This window comes from Caenorhabditis remanei, chromosome X, assembly GCF_010183535.1.
Source record: "Caenorhabditis remanei strain PX506 chromosome X, whole genome shotgun sequence".
NCBI lineage: Eukaryota > Metazoa > Nematoda > Chromadorea > Rhabditida > Rhabditidae > Caenorhabditis > Caenorhabditis remanei.
In genome coordinates, this window is record NC_071333.1 from 20,850,838 (window position 1) to 20,872,957 (window position 22,120).

A 22,120-nucleotide genomic window follows, 5' to 3' on the forward strand; every position below is an offset into this window, starting at 1 on the left:
AAAAGAGTGGAAGAATGAACTGAAGGAGAGATAAGACAAGCTAAAATTTCAGATTGGTGAAGCGGGTAGTGGTGGGACATGTTGATATCAAGGGTGGAAAGGGAGAGAGAGTTCTTATAAATAAAAGCAACTCCTCCACCACTATTTTTACGGTGAACAGTATTAGAACGGTCGAACCTGAGGATGGATAAGTCATGCGAGGAGAAAAGAGAAGAGGGAATAGTGTCGTCGAGAAATGTTTCAGTAAGAGCTAGAAGATGGTACCCAGAGGAGAGGAAGAGATCAATCAATAGTGAAATTTTAGCGAGCGTGGAAATGCCTCTTATATTGGCAAGCAAAAGTTTGAGACCCATGTCAGGTATTTTAGAAGTGGAAGTATCAGGAGCTGGAGAGGAGACAGGAGGAGAGGAATGAGATGAAACGTATGAGAGGTCTAAAAACGAGTGGGTAGGCCTAGAATTGGGGAAGGTCAAATGAGCAATGGGGCAAGAAGTTGGAGAGGGAGAAAATGAGGAGGCGGCAAATCGGGAGTCTAGAGAAAAGGAAGCGGATTCTTGTTGACGCGGTAATTGATATCAGACATGATGAAGATAGTCTTACCAGCTTTCTTGTTCTCGTCGTAGACGTGCTTGCGAGAAGCACGGAGTGTTTCCCATTCAGGACGAGTCAGATCTCTTCGAGCACGTGGTTTCGACGGCATGGCAAGGATATCAGGGTTGGTACGACGAGCAATGTGGAATCCGTGTAGGAACGAGTCACGGTCGGAGCTGGATTCAAATTGAACTTTCAAAGGGCGGTACATTGACTTGCATTCGTGACGATGGATCTTGACTGGCACTGGAAGGTTGTTAGAGGATGCAAGATTCTGGAGAATGCGGAGTTGCTTTGTATCTTGCTCCTTGTCGTTGCGATCATCAGGGAAGCGTTCGATGACGACCCGTGTAGCTTTATCGATCAATTTAGCGGCCTCCCGCGCGATTTCCAATTTATCCAAGTGATTCGGCGTGAAAGAGGAGACCTTTGGGACGGTATTGGGGTTGGCACCAGCATTCTTGGAAGTCACGGAAGCATAAGACGTGGGAAAAATTGATTGCGGGAATACTTCATCGAAAACAGGAGGTGCCAATACGGGAAGTCCGATAGGTGACATATCTGGAAGTGGCTCACAAGTCAGAGCAATTTTCTCACCGAGTGTTTTTGAACCAGATTCGATGATACCCGACCTCAGTTCGTTGATAATTGCAGTGAGCTTCGACACATGATTGAAAAGTTCCATGTAATCCGAGTAGGCAACGAATTGAGGCGGATCGTCCGGCAACGTATCAGTATGTTTCCGTTTCGACATCATTGGCGTAGATATTCAATAGTCGGAGTAATTATATCACAGATGAGAATATAGGATAGATATCGAATAGAGAATATGTAGCGGGGTAGCGATCAATTCTTCTCCGCTTGTCTTTGATCAATCGAGAGAATTGATTCCTTAACTGTTTTGAGGGGAATATACTGGAAAAATTAGTAGTAGTGATGTAAACTTTCAATCATTATTTTAAGACATACAGGATTACTTTCACAATGATCCGCCGCGTTTTCAACCAGCTCCATGACACTTTCCACCTTTTAGCAGAAGTACTGGGACGGCGATTCTGACTTGACGATGGTGTTGCCTGAAAAAATTGCGTTTTAAAAAATTCAATTATAATTCAACTTACCGAATCATTTGTCACAGTGGACACCTTTTGAACGCTTTGATCCGTGAACCATTTTCATGTTTTGGCTGTTTGTTAGCTGAAAAATGAACAATTTTTGATTTCTATATTGAGAAAAAGATGAAGGGAAATACAATGATTTTTATATATAAAAATAGAATCTGTCTGTCCATCGCAATGTTTGCATTTTATTTTCATTTCCAAAAATGACGGCGCGGTAGTCTTACATTAGCTGATGATTTCCTATTCATAAACATACTTCTTCATTTGAACTGTAGAATATTCAGATAAAAAAGAGTTCACGGCGTTATTTTCCTAAAATTCACTTTTTCACGAGGACGGCGAGGGAGTTTTTCGACAAAATATAAGGAAAATCTGCACAACGACAGGTTTTTTTTGACATTTTGAGGACTCATAACACGTTTTAGACTAATTTTTGGGCCTCGGACCAAGAGAGTTTTTTCTTTTGCCCAAATTTCTGAGTCGATTCATATCAAAAACTTCAATTTTTGGACTAGGGTCATTCTTTCTTTCCCTACGTTTCGTGCTGTCTGCCGGTCGAACGTTGGAGAACGAATTGCCATCAGTGAAAGATGGCAGCGTTTCTAGAAAAAAAGCTTTGTATGTTCAAACTTCAATTTTGTATGCACACACTTCAATAGAAAATGATTATAAGATTCAGGTATGACGTTCATAACATAAATCTTAATAGACTACATGAAAATATATATGTGCATATATACTAGTTTTCATTTATGAAAGCTGTCGAACTGTTTCAAAATTCATGCTCAAATTCTGATCTACATTTGAACCAGATGGAAGATAGACGTTGTATCGGTTTTGCAAACCTTCTCAGCCCTATTCATCTGTTGATATCTTGGAGTGAAGAGCTTGGAAGGACAATCAAACTTACCATTTCTAAAAAGAAGGTTTGGGAGGTAAAGAGGGATGAGGTCTGAATGTTGGAAGCAGTACTTTTGGTCGTTCCTGGTAAAAATGCAGCTGGCTAACCATGCAAGAAGAAATTTGAAAAAAAGAGAAACATTCTTAAGCAATATTTATTTGATTGAAAAATTCTAAAAATATAACTGGGCGGACGGACAGGAGATCGAATTGTTTCTTTTGTCTGAAAAACAGTTCTTAGAAACCGAAAAGGTTTGGAAAATTTACTTACCGGTGTTGAAAATTTTGAGTTGTATGTGGTTTCAGCATCATCTTGATTCCAGTCAGCGGCGGAGTGTTCCTATTTTTAAAAGAATATAGTTGCGAACATGTTTAATCGGTTTTGGCTAGCTTGTCGCGCCTCCAAGAAACATTTTACACGTTTCTCAAAACTGAGTGACTTACAGCCTGTTAAGATTTGCCGGGTAAATGCCGTATTTTGCTTATTTTTTGACGGGTTTTTGAGTGTTACTCGAAGCCATTAGATCCATTTCAAATATTGATTTAATAGCCATTTTACCCATGTAAATTACCTAGCTGTACCAAATTACAAAGCTTTCGGTTTAACTGAGCTCGAGATATCAAGAGAACTATCCCCAAATTGACTCGTTTGTCTTTACACGGTTTAAGAAAAGTATCGAAAATTCAATATAGAAGAAAAAACTTACTTGCGTTTCAACATCATCTATCATCCACATTCCGATATCCTTCGTGTTGTTGACGGTTTGAGGAGTGTAGTTGGCTGATGAGTTGGTTGACCGTAGCTGAAAACTCATCAGTTTTAAAACCAGGAAAATATTTAAGCAACTAACCTACCCCACTCATCCATTGGCAGTTGAGTTTCGCTTGAAAGATGATATTTGCTGAAAAAATGTACTTTAGTTACCTAGTTTTTGAAAGATTAGGAAACGTTCGACCCACATTGACTCAATGGTGTTTTAAGGTCTGTTTTAAAGTTCTGATGATTGCATGTTACGATATTTATGTTTTTACAGCGAAATGTTAGATAATATTGCTACTTTTTGAAAACTGGTGTGTTGGCCTAGAAATTTATTCACGGACATGTGAACCTTTTAGTTCATAGACGATTTTATTCTAATTTTCGCCAGTTTCGGCGGTTTTCTCTCGAAAAAAATACCAAAAAATTTTAACCGAAAAATAACATGTCCGTAGTTGGCCACCTAGCTAACTGTTATCGGAAAATTTAGTTTTTTTTTGTTTAAAATGAAAAATAATTAGATTGTAACTCACCGCACTTGTTTTTGCAACTCCACTGGCTTTGGATTGTATTTTTGAATCACCCTCTGGTGGCGGTTTCAGTAGGAGCTCGGAGCGTGGAGATCATGGCTGCTGAAAACTATTGTGTTTTCGATCTGGACCGTTTTCACATTTCGTTGGATGCAGAAACTTAGCGCGGTGGTCTAAAAGTTCAACTTTGTCTCTCTCATTTTCTCATTTCTCGGATTTTTTTGTCATTATTTTCCATGATTTTTGCTGCTTTCTTCAACAATTTCGAGAAGATACGAAGAAAAACTATAGAAAACAGGCTAAACCATCAGAAACAGTGTTAACATCATCTACAACCAAAGAACAATATGAATTTCTAGGTGCACGTTGCTGATATTTTTAGACCAAAAGAATGAAAACTAAACTTTGAAAATTATCAACTCACCCATGTTCCATTTCTCGAACTTTGGAACGTTTGGGCAGTCATAACGAGGCTGGAACCCATTTTGTCTGAAAAGTAATATTATAAATACACTTGATCATCCAACAAAAAAAGTATTAAAATTTCAAACCGAGTTATTTGAAAACCATTTTTTGTACTTCTGGAAATAGTTGTGTGATAAACTTCAGATGTTATCCAAAATAAGAAAATGTGTGAACTCGGCTCTTTGGTTCCCCATAATTTGGTTCTGAGTGGCGGACCTATTGCAAAAACTTGCATTCAGACCGTCCTAACCACCTGCTAAGATTTTCAGAAATTTCCAAGCTCTTGGCCCTTCAAGCTGTTACAAAATAATGGTCTACTGTCAGAGTAGTCTATTCCCTCACGTTTATTAAGTTTTTTTTTACTCCAAAAATGATTCTGATATAATTTTTACTTTTTTTAAAACTATTTTTTGAAATAAAATCTCACCTCTGTTGAACAACCAATCCATTGCGACATACTCTACATCGACACCGGTTTCAAATCTGAAAAAATAACTAATTCAGTTTGGAAATTGAAAGAATTTTCAAAAATTTTCAAAAAGTTTGAACAGAGCTCACTTTTAAAATCTCCAAACAAAAAAATTAGACTTCCATAAAAATCAAATTGAATCGATGGCGACTAAAATCTGAAAAACATTTTTCAGTTAAAAAACTTTTGGTCAATATTTTCCTCACCCAAAACCACCAATCATAAACTTTAGGCTTCACATAAAATCAATATATACCTAGGCCGACATTCATACAGTAGAACGTCTGAAAAAAGTTTTAATAATTAACTTTAAAAAAATAGTAGATGTTCTAATTTCCCCCCAAAAACTACTTACCTAGTCTTGCGACGGGAATGAGAAAACCCACGCAGTATATTGGCTAGTTGGAGCGTCGTGTTCTCTGGCGCCTCTCCTTTTTCAACAGTCTGTTATCGGGGAAAATTCATTTGTGTTAGTGTGTCACCGGGAGGAGAAAGGGATCATTTTCTCTTTCTCTACGTTTCTTACTATTTTCGAGGTTTATGTGTCAGTTGGTCAGTCGTTCTGAAGTCGGATGGAAGTTGAGATAGAAGGGAGACAGAGAAAAGTAGAGAGGCAAAACGATGAGCTTATTTTCACAAGCAATCATCCTGAAGACTATTTCAGGCTGCATACACACTTTAAAAACGTATTCGAACAGGAATCAAATCAACGAAAAAAGAACACACTGGATTTTTTTCTCAAAATAACTTCATTATGACAACAAAACAATTTTAACAAACAGTGAAATGAAAATTTAACAAAAATTAATTTTAGGCACTTAATCTTGTCGAAGTCGTGACAGGCTTTTCGGATGGATTGTCTGAAAATTGAAAGACATTGAACAAAATTTTTCAGATTGACAGAAAAAAGTGGAATAAAAATTAAACCAACATCTCTGGTGTTTCATCTTGTAGCATTCGTGGCAAGTTTTACGAAGGGATTGACTGAAAAGTATAAAACAATGAAATCCGAATTCTTGTTTTCAAATTGGTAAAACTTTGTTTATACTCACATTTGTCATGCCCAGTGCGTCTGGTCCCATTTTTTCCTACTTCGCAGCGTCAACATGGTCTTCGTGGGTATTGACTGAAAATATTAGCTATGTATTAGTAATGCTAATAAGCTCATAGCTAAATATTTTTTTACGTTTTTTTCAGTAAATATCGTTTAATTTTGCTAAAAAATGTCACAGTTATTACTGGTCGGATCGGTCCGACTTTTGCAAGTTTGAAAATATATCTTAAATTAACTCACGAGCTGGAAACAAGTCGCAGGAGCTTACTGATATATTCGTTTGACAATCTTTCGGGAAACTCCGTCTTCCTGAAAAATGTTTTGAGAGTTATGAAATTCTGAGTTTTGGATGTTTTATTCGGAACTGCAACTAGAAAACGTTCAGCCAGAAAATTTAGTGAGATCAAGTAGTTAACTATTGCTATGATATCAATTTTAGACTTTTTTGACTATGAGGGTTTTAGTTATGCATTCAGAATGAGTTGAATCCTACTGGTGAATAATTATGACTTTTAAAAAGGGCTTATTTTTGCCAAAACAAAAACACAGCAAGAAGAAAACTATTTTGGAACGCAGAAATAGAAATTTCAGAGTCAAAATCTGAAGTTTAAAGTTTATTGCAACAGTTTCCTTCATCATCTCACTGAGATTTTGGACCGTTTCAGATATTGATACTTCATTTGAAAAAGCTTGCCACATTTGGTTCCAGCAGTTGGTTTTCTTTTTTTTTGTCAAAAAAGCTACTAATTTTTGAAACCGACTTACCTTCTACTCCATGACGAACATCGCTGCAATTCCCATGGATATTGTGATCCCAACACCCATGAGGAACCTGACTAAGGTGAAGAGAACATGATTGACTATTTGCAAAAATGTATTTGAAAGTTTTTATGTTAGTTATTAGTTTGTGACACTTTGTAACTACGAATTAAACAACTAATGTACATTTTGCAACAATTTCCCGCAACTCGTCACTTGAACTTACCAAGACAAAACAAATTTAGAAAAATATTTAAAATTAGAATTCCATAAAAATCATCATAACAAATTGTTCGATCTCCAACCAGAAGGAAATCTGAAAACAATATTCATATAGTTTTCATATAAAGTGTCAACCACTCACCTCAAATCTAATAAATATAAACATAATTCTAAAAAAATCAAATATCAAGTAATGTCGACTTCCATTTAGTAAAAAGTCTGGAAGAAAAAAAAACTTAAAAATTATAAAACCAAAACGATGGTCTATTCACTTCAAAAAAATACAAGTAGAATGAGAAGATAGCGTCGCGACAGGTTTGAAAGAGGTTGTGTTCTCTCTCTGGCGTGTCTCGCGTCTCTTGATTTGTTATACTCTCTAGTTAAGGGTGTCATCGTTCTAGTTTTATTATCGGTTCTCTGTCGGGAAGGTTGTAGACTGATCATTGATTACGGAATTACCGTATCTCGAGGTATTTTTCTCACGCTGAACATTGAAACTATAAACGAAATGGAAAAACGCGCCAACGGTACGCCAGATAGGTGGGTTTTTAGCCTAAAATTATCGATTTCGACTTTTTGACAATATTTTTGCATTTTTCGGTTGAAAATTCAACATTTTTCATTGATTTGCGCGTGTGAATTTAAAAAAAAAACCGAACCTTCTGTCTCTACACATCCGGCATCTTCAACTCCGACATTTCCTTCCTTAACGTGCCAATTTATGCCCATTAAATCTCGCACATCGTTTAGTGTTCAATGTTAACTGTTCAATTGAGCAATTCAGTTGGAATAGTAAGCAAACCAGACAAAAAGCCGCCTGAAGTTAGGTAGCACTGAATATATTTCGTATTAAGTTATAATATATTTATTTTAAACTGAGAAGACAAGAAAAAAAAACAGAAAAGAATTTAAACATCAAAAAATTGCCAAACAGAAGCCAAACTGCAAAAATAAAACACAAAATGAAATGCTGAAAACATGAAATTTAAAAAATGAATCCAGTCGTCCAACTTGTCTTCTTAGTTCTCCCACTCGTCATCCTCATCGCCTAGCTGAAACACGTTAGTTAAAACGTGAGAGAGGAACATACAACTCACCGGCACTTTCCAACATTAATTTTGGTTGATGCGGTCCAAATAATGGCCCAAATCAACTGTAACTGATATGGTTTTGTATTTAAAAATTTATTTTAAGAACTCACTGGTCTTCTTTTTGAGCAACCAAATCTTGCGTGCTACTTATTCTACAAAATCGGTCCTCCCGACATTACATAGACACCGTTGTTCATTGGCCCATTTTTCACACTCTGGAAACGTGAAACTGAACTCAACAATTATCGAAATTACTCACCTTCAAAATTCAACAGATATACAAATAAATTAAAACTAGAACTCCAAAAAAATCATTTAATAACCAATATTTGACGACATCTATTCCGTTAAGACGTCTGAAAACAAAGAAATTTTCATATTAGTTAAAAATCACAAAGACTTACCTAAAATCCAACAAATACAAAAATTTTAAAGTCTGACTAAAATAATGAAAAAATGTTCAAACAAACATAAAACTAGATAGTCATGTTTTTATGTCTCTCATTTTTTTATGCTCTCTAAATTTTGGCTGATTGGACAAGACACCGATACGCAACACAAAGAGGATGATAATATTCTATATGACAACGTCTGTGACATGTCGGCAAGAAGAACTTTAGCCTGTGAAAATGTACAATGCACTTTTTTGACAGAAAACTTTATTCCGATACGCGACACAAATATAATTGCATTTCTTTTTGTGATAACGTGTGTGACTTGTCTGCAAGTGAAACTTTCGCCTGTGAAAATGTACAATTCTCTTTTTTGACGGAAAAATTTCTTCCGATACGCGACACAAATAGGATTACATTTCTTTTTGTGATAACGTGTGTGACTTGTCTGCAAGTGAAACTTTCGCCTGTGAAAATGTACAATTCTCTTTTTTGACGGAAAAATTTCTTCCGATACGCGACACAAATAGGATTACATTTCTTTTTGTGATAACGTTTGTGACTTGTCGGCAGGTGGAACTTTGGACTGTGGAAATGTACAATCGCACTTTTTGAGAGAACATTTTATTCTTATCTCCGTTTTTTAGTGTAGTCAACTTATGTCTGACTATGAATAGATTTTTTTGACTATAAATAGATTTGTTCATTGAACAGGTCGAAATTCTATTTTTAGTCTCCCTTGGGGAGCAAGGTGTGTGAGCGAACATGTATAGGTACCAAGCAGCTAACAAGGAGTCAAACATGCTGTAATGAAGAGGACTGTTACTCTTAATCACATTTTAGAGCGTTCAGTACTCTCCATAGAAAATCTTCATGAATTTCTAAAGAGATATTACGATTCTTCAGCTGAAGTAGTTCAGAGACTGTGACTAGACTCTATTAAACTTTTGCTTCCAATAATTTTGATATTTCCATCTGCTTGCATAGAAATAATAAACAATAGTGTTTTGATTACATGAGTAGTTACAGAAACAGAACAGAACGGTATTTTTTCAAAACAATCATTTATTGAAAATGAAGCAAAATTTTTTCAAAAATTAGCACTGACATCGTAGGCGTGTCGACTCTGAAATAACATTATTATGTCATTATTCACATTTCTATGCAGAAAAACACTATCAAATACAATACTGTTATTTTAGTATTTCACAGCTACTAAGCATTGATATAAAGTAACTCACTGTCCAAGGACTGTTCCGAATCCTCAATGACGTTCATCGAGCTTCCGGGTAATTGCTGTAAAAAAATTGGAGTAATTTTTATTATACGCATGTTAAAAAAAATGGTATAGCTTCACTCACCAATCTGAATTTATCCAACTTTTTCAAAATGGGTCTTCTAGTTCAGTCGCAATTGCTCCACTCTCTGAATTAGAAACATGTTTAATATATTTACGTTTTTGTGGCTTTTTTACCATTGTTTTCAAAACACCTAATTTTCTTAAACCTAATTTTTTTTTGAATTTTGGAAGGCTGACTCATAAATTTCTGAGACATATACATTTTTGAAACTAAAACTCACCTGCAATTCGCATTCTGTTGAACACGACTCTTCCGTGTGAAGTCTGAAAAAAGCTCATGTTACAAACAGTATAATCGAACAATTTACCATTCCCAACTATCGCAACTTCCCTAAATGGGATCTTCCCACCCCGTGGCGAATGGTACTCTTTTTTGGTCATGCAGACATGTTGCTGTCAATGCTGAAAAACGGATGCTCAGTTATTGTTTATTTTGAACCGTTTATGACCAACAATTTATCTCAAAACAAAAACTTGCTCTCTGTTGATCTCCAAATATTCGTCTCCCTTTTCATTAAAAATTACATACCTGGAACTTTCCACTACTGAACTGCATGGCCTCAATAGCTTTATCCAGTTGGCAAAAATTCTGTGAACATAACTTCCAAGTTATCTCTCGGAAACCATTGTTTACCCTCACAACCTCCTCCTTCAAAAACCTCCAGTGAGAGGTTCTCAAGAAATATTCAACCAGAAGAACATCTGAAAAACACGATTTATAAGAAAGCTAGTGAGGCAAGTATACTCACCTTCAAAAAAACAAAGAAACAAAACAATAATACATTAATTCTCGAAAAATCAGTAGACGGTGACGTTTATTCAGTAAAACATCTGAAAAACTTATTTATGTAATTGTAAATTGTTATATTGTTAAAAAATCTTTTTTAATACAAACTCACCTGGATAGTGTGCATAAGGAATGAAAAATCTTTCCTCCTGCTGCTTTAAAAATGCGTCTTGGACTCTCGGCTCTCTTAAGTTAATATGATCTCTACTGTGTTTTACCGTTATCAGTCAGGACGTTGATTGATAATGATGCTTATGATTTTTATGACAATACAACGTGTTTCCCAATATCAGGAGCCGAAAGCGGGCAAAAAAATCTGAAACATCAAAAGAAGTGTCCTCCTGATAATTTTTTCAATTAGCGGTTCATAGTTTCATCACATTCAAAATATTACCAATCAACATACGGACACGGAATATCTAAAACACTAAAAATACAGTTTCCAACAAGAAAATGTCCAACAATTCTGATATTTCCAACTGTTAACATGGAAATAACAAATGAAAGTGTTTTATCTAGAAGCGTAGTAAAAAAACAGAACTGAACGGTTCTTTTGAAAACAATAATTTATTCAGAATTAAAAATATAATAGTAGTCTCAAAAAATCGAATTCAAACTACCGCGTTTTTGAGTGGTGCAACGGGGCGCGTTTGCATTAACCTCAGTGGGTTGGATATTTACGTTAGAGTTTTAACTATCTGTATTTCTACTAACAAGTTTATAGGTTGATTACAGATTGAGTTAGCAGACTAATTTTCTCGGGCGGCTCACACTTAATAGCACTGTCTTTTTACTCTCGTTCCTCCCCGCATGCAACGCGGTTGCGTCGCGGTCCACAATGAGTTTTCCAATAATTGCTTCTTATTTTACCAATTTCCGTCAATTTCCTGTGTTTTTAAAATATTTTTTGTTGAAATTAAGTTTAGTACAGGGCAGACTACATTTTCTTTTTTTCTTATCTTTTTTTCTTTCAAAATTTGATAAAATTTGAAATTTTTTCAGAAGCACGATAAAAAAACGAGGGATTCCGCATGAAAAACTCAAAAAACAAACAATTATTTCATCCGATTGGAAAGGGTAAGTGATTCTTCGTTGGAAATGTTGAAAACAGGAAAAATACGTGCATTTTTTAGTGTAACGTCGATTTTTGTTGAAAAATATTGAAGTGCTGTTCAAATATCTCAATATCATCATTTAAGAATTTGAACAGCGGTTGAAAACAGCAGCGAGAAGCACCAAGATTTTTGTGAAATTATAGAAATTGATCAAAAAACTGATTTATTACAATCTTGTGCGTCTTCTCCGAAAGTGATGTGTTGATTTTAGACAATGTTATCAAGTCCAAAAAAGCAACAACGTTTCATGATGGGTGAACTAGCTTTGAATAAGTGAGTTGCCTGGTCGGATTAATGAAAACACTGAGATTAGAAGCCTCGTCCAAAGGAAAATCCTTGATTTCAACAGTCCAGTGGATATTTTTGTTGCGTTTGACTGAAAGTCACAGAGAAAAGCTTCGTAGCATATTTATCTTGACTCTCGATGCTAAAACATGAAGAATGCAACTGAAAACAAGTTTAATTCTCTGAAAATTGCTTTCTGATGCTGCCGCTTCTCTGATATAGTTCTGCGTCGTGCTAACTGTCCGGTTTTTCGACTTTCAACTTTATTTCAAGGTTCTGAGAACTTCCTTATTGTTCCTCAACTGTTGAAACTTGAAAAAGAACCAAATATTGAAATTGCCAGCAAGAGAAGACCACTAGGCCAGGGTAAAACAAACGCGCTCTATTGACACGCATTAGAGATGAGAGACGTGAGACTAGACTAGATGAGACTAACTATCGATTCCCTTCTTCAACGTTTTCTGCGCTTTGTAGTCGTTAAAATGACTTCAATCAAACAAAAGTGATTCTCATAGTTGCTATCAGTAAATGTTCGTATTTGAAAACCTTTAGATCTCATTATTTGTTCGTGGTTTGTAATAAAAACGTGTTTTTTTTTCAGAGTCCACCGGAAGTGGCATATGCCAATGATCCGGACGAAATCATGTACAATCTTCATTTTGGACACTTCGAGAACCTTTCTGCACCTGATATGAAACTTGGAAAGTGAGTATTTACCTGATTATTGAATCAAAAATACATTATGGGTGCGGGAAGCGCTGGCCAATTTTTTTTTTGCGAAGACGAGCGAGACGTGATTGAAAACCAATAAGCATGAAAGTCAGTGGAAAGAAAATTAGCCGATTCCACTGATTGGTGTGTTTTGAGCAGTTCCAGCAATCGGAGTCGAATTTTGAAAATTTTGAGTGGAAAATGGACCAGTTTAAATAAATGTTAGAGTGTTTTGGGCTAAAAACGGATTACTCGAGGGCGCTTTTCGAGCATTTTGTGTGAAACACGAAAATCAATGGTTTCGGAGGAGCAATTTGTGTCAAATTTTTGTCTATTTTCCCTATTTTAAAAGCATTTTTCAGTTTCGGCGGTTTCGGCTCAATGGGCGTCGTGTCGAACACATTCTACAGCTTATTCTTCTGATTGGAACAGCGACGACCGCTTCGCCGACATTTGTGGCTTCTCCTCGGCAGTGCGAGAGTAGATATTGACAATGGGATTCATCGGTTTCTGGAGCCGCCGGCACCGAGGAGGATTCTGAAGTAGCAGAAGGCGCTTCTGACGTCACGGCTTCCTGTGATATGTAAATTGGCGGCCTCGCGAATGGATCGTTTTCTGATTGTGGCTCATCGGGAGAGCCTATTTCTATACTGGCACGTGTTTATCGAATGAAGCCGGCGGATACTAATACTGGAGATTCTGAATCTGAGGATTCTGAATTTAACGTTGTGACGGACTTTGAATCGGGACGTCAGTGGAGGAGGTGGAACGGGAATGTAGTAAAATGCGACGAGAAGAATGCCTGGCGGATAGAAATTCCGAAAGTGGACGAGGTTCCGAAAGTGGACGAGGTTCCGAAAGTGGACGAGAATAATGGACGAGGTTTCGGAGCCCGAGCAATGTTCTGGTTTAGTGTGATATGAAAATGAGAAAACTAGAGAATTTAGGGTAAAAATTCAGTGAAAATCGACTGTTAAATCGAGAACCGACCAATTTATGGGTGATAAATGTCCGAGAATCTGACTTTGCTGGGACACGATCTCGAATTCTAGCCTCTATATCAATTTTCAGATAGCTGCATCAAACCATCTATTGATAATAGTATCAATGTTGGACGTTCGAGACCCACCCTGAGGAATATATTTTTCCGGAAATTAGAGAAACGATAAAAAAAGATCTATCTACGGTTGTTTCATTCGATGTCTATTTATTCGAATTCAATAGGCAAGACGATTGGCGGATGGATAATTTGTGAACAAGTGAGTTCGAAAATGATATTGGTCGAATGAACCATACGTTGTTACAGAAATTCAATATATTCCTTGCAAAAATGTCTATGGATTCGTGTGGCGAAACATCGAGATCGAGAAGGGGACCGCTAGATGTTGTCACAGCTTAAAATAATTAAAACCTATTATCTCCTTTTTCCAGTGGATCTGTATTCCCTTCTGTCTATATTTTATCCCTGATGTGAGTTTATGTAGTTTGACTAATCGTAGGCTCACCTTACGGAGTTCTCTGTTGAAAAATGTCACCAGATGAATAGGTTGTGTAGATTCACGGATTCGATTATCTGTATTTCTACCAACTAGTTCATACGTTGATTACAGATTGAGCTACCTGGATTTGGAGTATTAAATAATCCTCCTTAACAGTGATTCAAACCCAAAATTTTCGTTTGGTGTTCACTATTGAAAAGCTATTCACGAGTGAACCGAAAAGTGCACCTTCGCAATCATGGGATATTTCCATGTATGATTCGTTCAATGGTAAGTTTCAAGGGTAATGTTTGACAGGGCGCGTTCTGTTCTGCCTCTCGGCAGTTTTTTTGTCATGAACTTTCCTTGTGAGATCGGAAACATTTGTTCAATATCCTCTTCGCATTTTTCCCAAGCACAAAAAGTTAAGAGACATTTTTTTTCTCGCTAGAAAGTACTATTCGAGTCCGATGGGTCAAAGAATCTAGAAAGAAATTTCAATCGGAAGCGAAATTATTCATAAGTTTCATAAATCTTCTAGTAAAAAACACTTTTAGCAAAGTTGGATTTATTCAGAAACTTCGAGAAGATAGAAAAAGTTTATGTAGGCGGCGACGACTGGGCATTTTGATCCTGGCACTCATAGCTCCAACTCGATCTGAGCAATTACAAATGTTGTGATAATCATCAAGAGTAAAACTCACGTGAAGTATGTTGGAGTTTTCTCCACAATGTCACAGCTTGATGTGAAATTCTGGATAACCGGTGGTCGTGTGGCTCTGAAAATTGGAGAATTACTATTTTAGTTTAAAAGAAAATAATAAAGAAACATACTTGTGCTTCCATATTCCTGACTACGGAAAGTGTTGATGTGCTCCAGGTTCTTTCTCCAACACTTCAATGTCGAAGAATAGTGGAATCGCTTTCCCTTCAAATAATACTACTTTACTTATTTGAAAGTCCTAAAAATGCAACTTACTCGGCATATTCTCCACATGATCGAGAAGAGCGCATGAGAACTTCTTGATGATGGCGTCCAGTGTACCGTTGCGGCTCTGAAATTTGAAAAAGCTGGATGAATGAACACTGGGAACATTATTATTGCTAATTTCATTGCTTATACACAGTTCCAGCAGAAATTGTTAATAAGCCTAAATTTTAGTGCACATTTGAAACTACAAAAAATATCAACTGTAAAGCATGTAATAAAGGCGCACCTAGTGTGGCCAGTTCGCAGCGGTAAATCTCGGTTCCCAAGTGAAATATCACAAACCTGCCAACTTACAAAATATAGCTTAAAACTTATAGAATATTTCATTAGTTAAAATTTGCATATCTTCAAAGACAGCCGAGATAGGATGCTCCACATTTTCGCCTCTTTTACAGGTTTGACGGTATTTACAGAGCTACAACCCGAGGAGTTATTGCTTCAAATATTATTAGTACACTAGCATCTAAAATCGCGGTTACGAAAATGTGACGGCCTACATATTCGAATGAACTAACATGCTTTTTTTCGAAATAAGTATCTTTCGTGAGGGCAAATATCGAAAAATTGACGAAACTGTTTTGTTTTACTAAAGTATTTAGCTAAAAAAAAAGTTAAAAAAAAGTTACCCCAATCTCTTCTTGGTGCTGATGGGCAGACACGAGGAGGGGCTTCGTGCTCAGGAGTAGACATTCCAACCTTTTTCAATATCAGCGGCTTCCGGTCTTGGAGATTTATTTGATCCCACGGAGCAGGGAGGTGGAGCACAATTATGTTGATGCTGTGTGGCCGGTCTGGAAAATCCGGTGGTTGATATATTTGTAAAACAATATCAACATACCTTTCAATATGCTCCTCTTTTGAACGGACTACATGACATCGTTGGCAGGGCGAGGGTTCTTTCTGAAATTAAAAGAAACTAAGAAATGGTTATGTATACAACCGATGACTCACCTCCAAAAATACCACAATCAAAAATAAATAAAATTAGAATTCCATAATAATCAGGTAGCAAATATAGCGAATGATTTCGACATCCATACAGTAGGACGTCTGAGTATCTGAAAAACAACTATTGTTACCATTCAGATCCCGGTTAGAAACAAATTGGGAGGTCTCGCGACCCAGTAGGACTACTCACCTCGATATTTTGAGAGAAGACTGGAGGGATAGCGGGGAGAAGGGTTCCACGGCTGTCGAGCTTTTTCCTGTTTATTATTTCTCTGTGCTCTTCATTCCAAACATTCTAAATGTGTTGTCAGTTTGACGCTTCTGGCATGCAACCTGCCAACTTTGTGGCCCTATAATTCCGGGTCGCACCGATTTTCCCCACAAAATCCCCCGAAATTATAGTTCCAATCTTTCTTGTCATTTATCTCTCTTCCTATACTTCTTTTCCCCTTTTTGTTCTACTCAAAACGGTCAATTCTACCGAATTCTACTAATTTATTGCCGCGCCCCATTATTTAAACGGCGCGCGCTTTTGTCTACAGTATCCCGTTCGTCGCGGGAGTTAGATGTGCAGGCGGCGCACCGCCTTTTTAGGCCAACGCCCGCTGCACACCGCTCACTCTTCACCACCGCACTTCTACTACTTTTACGCCACGTTGCGGCCCGTTGGTGACGGATTTTTCCCCCATTTTTTCCCTTATTTTTATCCCTTTTTCTCTGTTCTCCTTCCCCTCGTTTTTCCCCTCTAAACCATCTACAAAACCTCTACAATACTCTACAAAACTCTACGAAACTCTACGAAACAGGTTTTACCTGACAGGAAGGAGAACCGAAAGGTTTCCTCGCATCCCACTAGGGAGCGAGGTTTTACTCCTACGCATTTTGCTCCACAATTCCTGTCAACGGATTTTCCCTTTCTCTTGTCCCTATCTTTCTCTTAATAAACGGGTCATTGAGAAATTGTGTACTGTTTTGTCATTTGCATAGCTTATCCGAAGGTTCTGCGGAACCGGGTCTCATACGGCGCATACAGGGAGTCTCCCTGGGTTATGACTGTGTCCTGGTCTTCGACTGGACCTACAGGCATTGTCAACATGGTGCATCGACGGACGGTCTGTTTAAGGTAGCAGAACTTCGAGTTCTCCCATCTACAAGCTACATTTCGAACCCAAGTCGAACCCGCTAGCCTTCCTGGCGTCTGAGCACCCCACTTCCACGAACTCGACAAAAAACGACGAATTTCTACGATTTCCACGAAAATATACTCGATCGACAACTTCTGGCAGCCCACTGAGGCGAAAATCTACAAATTGACCGCCAAAATTGCATCATCGGCGAGAAAATCTACAAAAAATCGATAAATCTGACATAAATATCGATAATTCTACATAAATCAGCTTCAAATCGTGATAAAATAATTTAATACACACGAAAAGTTTTGATTCCCGCTGAAATTCTACTATTTTTGCCAGAAACTGCCACAATCCATCGAGAAAATCCGGAAAATCGAGATAAATCGTCCTCGCGACGAAATCAGTACCAAGTCCGGTCGAAATCTACAAAAAATCCTGAAAAAATCTGAAATCAGGTGTTCCCAGGCTCTTTCGGTCTTCGGTTGTCATTTTTTCCGAAAAATTCGGTCCAATTTACCCAAGAATCGATGTAAAAACATCGAAATTATTTGAATTAAGTTCAAATTATTTTCGGAGGTATACGGTCGACAATGCGCGAGTCACTGTACGCAAACACCGATTGCGTACAATGCGCACTCGGTCGTCGACAGTACTCACCCCGAGAAGAGTGCGCCGACGCTCAAAAATGAGCGTTTTGGGCGCGAGGTGTATGCCATACACTCCACACACTCACCATTGCTCACTTTAAAAATTTCCGATTTTTTAACGAAAAATCCACGTTTTTCATCGATTTTTTCCCCTTTCCCCACAAAATTCGATAAAAATCGAATAAAATGTTGCATCCCACAACATTAAAGGTAAGATTTGAGTTTAAAAGTACTCGAAAATCGACGAAAATCGCTGAAAAGCGTATTCTACACGAAAAAATCGACATCCGAGCCGCAGCCCACCAATCGACGGAAATTTCTATGAAAAAGTCGCCAAAATAGGCGCAATCTACACGATTCCAGTCATTTTCACAGCCAGGAGGCTAAAAAAGTCTACGTAGCCCACAAAAATGCCGAAAATCGGCTAAAAATCGCCAAAATTGGTGAAAATTCGCGTACTCCAGCGAAACCGTCTACAAATCGGAGTGGTAACCCACCCATCTACTATAAAATTCTACTGAACCATCGTAAGTTTTCACATTCAACAAATTTCTACGAAAAATCGCAAAAATGACCGAAAAACCGGCAATTTTGCTAAAAATTCCCCATCGGTACCAAAAAAAACGGATCGATCGGGGTAGAACGGCCTCCCAGGTGAACGCGTGGCCGGAAAAATTTCCGAAAAGCCAGGGAGCAGCCCACTAAGAGCCAAAAATGGCTGAAAATTTACTTTTCTGATGTACTTGTGCTGAAAAATGCCAAAAATTCTGAGAATTCTTAAAAAAAGGAATATCCAGAACAGTAAATTATCGATTTTACAAGGCGAATTGCTGCCCAAAATTTCAAGAATCACCAATTTCTCACTGAAAATTGTTTTCGAAAATTTCGAAAATCAATAAAAACTCGAAAATCGATACAAATCGAGACGAACTGATTTCAATTCATTCAATAATGAATATAATCGGAGCATCCCACCCTTTTAGGGGAAGCAATGCCCAAATTTCGACAAAAATCAGATAGTTTTCAGTGAGAACGTGATTTCGAAAAATTTCGAAAATCCAGAAAAATTCAAATCGATAAAAAATCGATTTTATAATGATTCTTATTCATTATTTCAATGATTTCAATCGGCGCAACCCACATTTCGAGGGGAACCTATGCCCGATTTTGACCAGAATCCAGAATTTCTACGAGAAATTTATTTCGAACATTCTCGAATGTCTTTAACAACAATTCCGAATAGTGTAAAGACTCAAATGATTCTGACTCATTGAAATAATGCATCCCACAAGCAATTCGCCATAGTTTGGCAAAATTTTGATCGATTTCGTATCCGATCAGCCAGATTTCACTAAAAATTCAGTTGAAAATTTCGAAAGATCGATAAAAATCTTCGGCGTTAGTAATTCCGAAGCTCCAAGAGCCTAGCAATCAATAAAAAAGTGAATGCCAAGGCTGGCGAAGCAAAATTTTGTAAGATTTGCAGCCCACACATCAGAAATCAGAAATATTTGGCGGAAAATATTCGAAAATTTCCAAAAAATCGATAATACTCGGTTTGAATATTTTCTAAGCACTCTTTCAAACACCTTTCATAGCCCAAAGGGCATGACGAAAAGCATTTTTGCTAGGGGAGGTGCTGCCCAAATTTTCATTTTTTTTTTCTAAAAACTTAGAAAAATCCCCAATCTAAAAACTTTCGGTTGATTGGCTGAAAATTTGACGGAAAATATTGGAAAAACTTCGGAAGGTCGGTAATACCCGATCAGAATATTTTCATAGCACCCCACAAACGTTAAGCATAGCCAAAAACGGCATGCCAAAAAGCAGTTTTACTAGGGGAAGTGCTGCCCAAATTTTCATTTTTCTGAAAACTTAGAAAAAATTCTAATCTGAAAAAACAAGTCAGATGAGATTTGGCTGAAAATATCGGAACAACTCCAAAGAGATGATAACATCCGACTTAAATATTTTCATAGCATCCCACAATCACTAAGCATAGCCAAAAACGGCATGCCAGAAAGCAGTTTTGCTAGGGGAGGTGCTGCCCAAATTTTCATTTTTTCTAAAAACTTAGAAAAATTTCCATCCTGAAATTCGGATAAAAATTTTTTCTTTTGTGGAGTTTTTAATCTACATCAGACTTCCCCACTCAAGGAAGCATCAGAGCCTCATAAGGTTACTCGCAACCCACTTTTTATCGACAACCCAGAAAAATTCACTGAAATTTCTAAAACCTTTTGGAACCATACCAATTGGTAATAAGCCAAAAAGTGATTCTGACTGTCTATATTGACTCAAAATTGATTCTAAACCGAATCCAAAAGGACTAATAGTTCTCCGAGTTAAAAATACCGGAGTTATTGATCAGAATTCACCAATTTCGATAAAAAACTGTCAATCTAGATATTCCAGCAAAGAATCTCTGTGACTAAAAGCATTCTATTGAACACAACGGCAATATAAATACGATTGCTTACATTCTTTTCGATGCACAGAATTCAGAATTTTGGCTAGAAATTGTATTCTTTATATATGCATATCACCTTTGCTGGATATTCAAATACTTCCTGAAAATTTCCTTCTTAAAAATGCTACGCGATCTCTTAAAAACTCTCTTATCTCTCCATAAAACATTCAAACATTACTGTTCTTCCAGAATGTCCTCAACGCCCCAAGCCATCACTTTCGAGCAGCTCGTCAAGGAGTGCGGTGATCTCTACAGCACCCTCCAAGCAACCGCCGAGAAGGTGAAAGAAGATTTCGCAGCGATGCAAGTCGCTGTTGAGAAGATCATCGCTGAACAGGAAGAGAAAGAGAACCAGGGAGACAGCGGCATCCCACAAGGAGACGTTCCAGAAGAAAAGAAAGAGAAGGCAGTCCCACTCTGGCCGATGGCACCGATGGTCCAAATCGCCGTGGCGATCGTTGAAATCGAGCGCACCCACCACATCACCATCGTGATGGACACCACCCCATACGAGTTTGGAAATCGAGCTGCCCCGAACCAGTTGTTCCAGGTCAAGAACCGGACTGTAATGAGAAAGAACCCACTCGAGGAGGAAGATCCATTCCCTTCCGCTTCATCAGGAAAGCCAGTGAGTTAACCTAAACGTAACTATCAACTTAAAATTAACAAGTATCTTCTTCCAGAAGAAATCGGCAAAAATCGCCAGTGGATCCACTCAGGTGTGGACGCGTCAGACGGCAACCCGCAGACTCCGTTGCAAGTGCAATCCCGCATATCACGGAGACACTCGCTGCCAGCACCATGACAAGCTGATGTGCATGGCCCATGGTATCGGTGCAGCCCTGGCGGAGATCATTTGGCAAGGACAGCCCGTCGAAGGAGTCGTCCTCCCGGATGACCTCTTCGCATAAATTCTCTTACGTCTGGCATCCCACTTACACATACTTGTTACTTTTTACTTTTATTTTCTGTTGTTGTTACTGTTATAACTTGTTGACCTATGGCAACCCACTGAATAAACTCAATTGATTAATACCTGAATGAACCTAATTGGTCAATAAATAATTGATTTATAATTATAAATACAAATGCTCAGTTATTGTTTTACCTATCAAGGATGAAAAAGACCTGAAATCTTACTCTGTTGCTCTACCCGTCATGCCCAAATTTTCATTTTTTCCAACGTGTTTTCAGATGTCATCATCAAACACCCAACCAATCATTGAGCCAACTGCATCCCCACCACGTGAGGAAGCACATCAGCAGCCCACTATTGAGCCGAAGGACTCTACCGAATCGTCGGATGAGTCAGACCGTGAGATCCAAGAGGACTCGGATGTCATCGAAGTGGTACCAGATGCTGAAGCTGAAAAGAAAAAGGAAAAGAAAGAGGCACCCACTAGACAGAAGGAGTCTAAGAAGATCAATACTCCAAAGACAGACAGCAAGAGAACTGCTGAGCAGCATGAGGATGGAAAGGACTCAGCGGGAAGCCCACAAGCTCCAAAAAGGCTCCGCCTGGAACCTTCATCAGGGTTCTCGGTCCCCATGACACTTGTTCCATTGAACACTGAAGGTAAAAATAATCAACAGAGTATTCAGTTAGAATATCATAGCAAAAGACCTAAACTAATATGACATGTAAGAGAACAATCATGACGTGGTTTCAGATGTCACCAAACAGCTGATGGATTTCCAAAGAGAAATCGTGGAGCTTCTCAGAAGAGAAATCACCGATCTGAGGGTGGAACTTCGCACCAACAAAGAGGAGAACAAGCGACTCGCCCGGAAGTACGAAGAACTGCTAAAGAAGTACAACGAGATGGTGTTGAACTCGGAGAAGT

At 37.9% G+C, this 22,120-nt stretch overlaps 4 protein-coding genes across 4 annotated transcripts; 2 read left to right on the forward strand and 2 right to left on the reverse strand.

The window, feature by feature from the left end:
• Window positions 1-1,437: 1,437 nt before the first annotated feature.
• On the reverse strand, window positions 1,438-4,383 carry GCK72_026180 (uncharacterized protein; the record flags this gene model as incomplete). The annotated part of the gene is made up of 4 exons (XM_053736713.1): window positions 1,438-1,506; window positions 1,569-1,667; window positions 3,320-3,415; window positions 4,324-4,383. 4 exons carry the CDS (start codon window positions 4,381-4,383, stop codon window positions 1,438-1,440), a joined length of 324 nt encoding a protein of 107 aa, XP_053580279.1.
• An 8,894-nt stretch (window positions 4,384-13,277) lies between these two features.
• GCK72_026181 (uncharacterized protein) lies at window positions 13,278-13,743 on the forward strand (the record flags this gene model as incomplete). The annotated part of the gene is made up of 2 exons (XM_053736714.1): window positions 13,278-13,523; window positions 13,681-13,743. 2 exons carry the CDS (start codon window positions 13,278-13,280, stop codon window positions 13,741-13,743), a joined length of 309 nt encoding a protein of 102 aa, XP_053580280.1.
• A 944-nt stretch (window positions 13,744-14,687) lies between these two features.
• Window positions 14,688-17,122, reverse strand: GCK72_026182 (uncharacterized protein; the record flags this gene model as incomplete). The annotated part of the gene is made up of 6 exons (XM_053736715.1): window positions 14,688-14,745; window positions 14,792-14,866; window positions 15,067-15,142; window positions 15,775-15,869; window positions 15,917-15,978; window positions 17,108-17,122. 6 exons carry the CDS (start codon window positions 17,120-17,122, stop codon window positions 14,688-14,690), a joined length of 381 nt encoding a protein of 126 aa, XP_053580281.1.
• Window positions 17,123-20,466: 3,344 nt separating this feature from the next.
• On the forward strand, window positions 20,467-21,187 carry GCK72_026183 (uncharacterized protein; the record flags this gene model as incomplete). The annotated part of the gene is made up of 2 exons (XM_053736716.1): window positions 20,467-20,904; window positions 20,960-21,187. 2 exons carry the CDS (start codon window positions 20,467-20,469, stop codon window positions 21,185-21,187), a joined length of 666 nt encoding a protein of 221 aa, XP_053580282.1.
• Window positions 21,188-22,120: the final 933 nt, after the last annotated feature.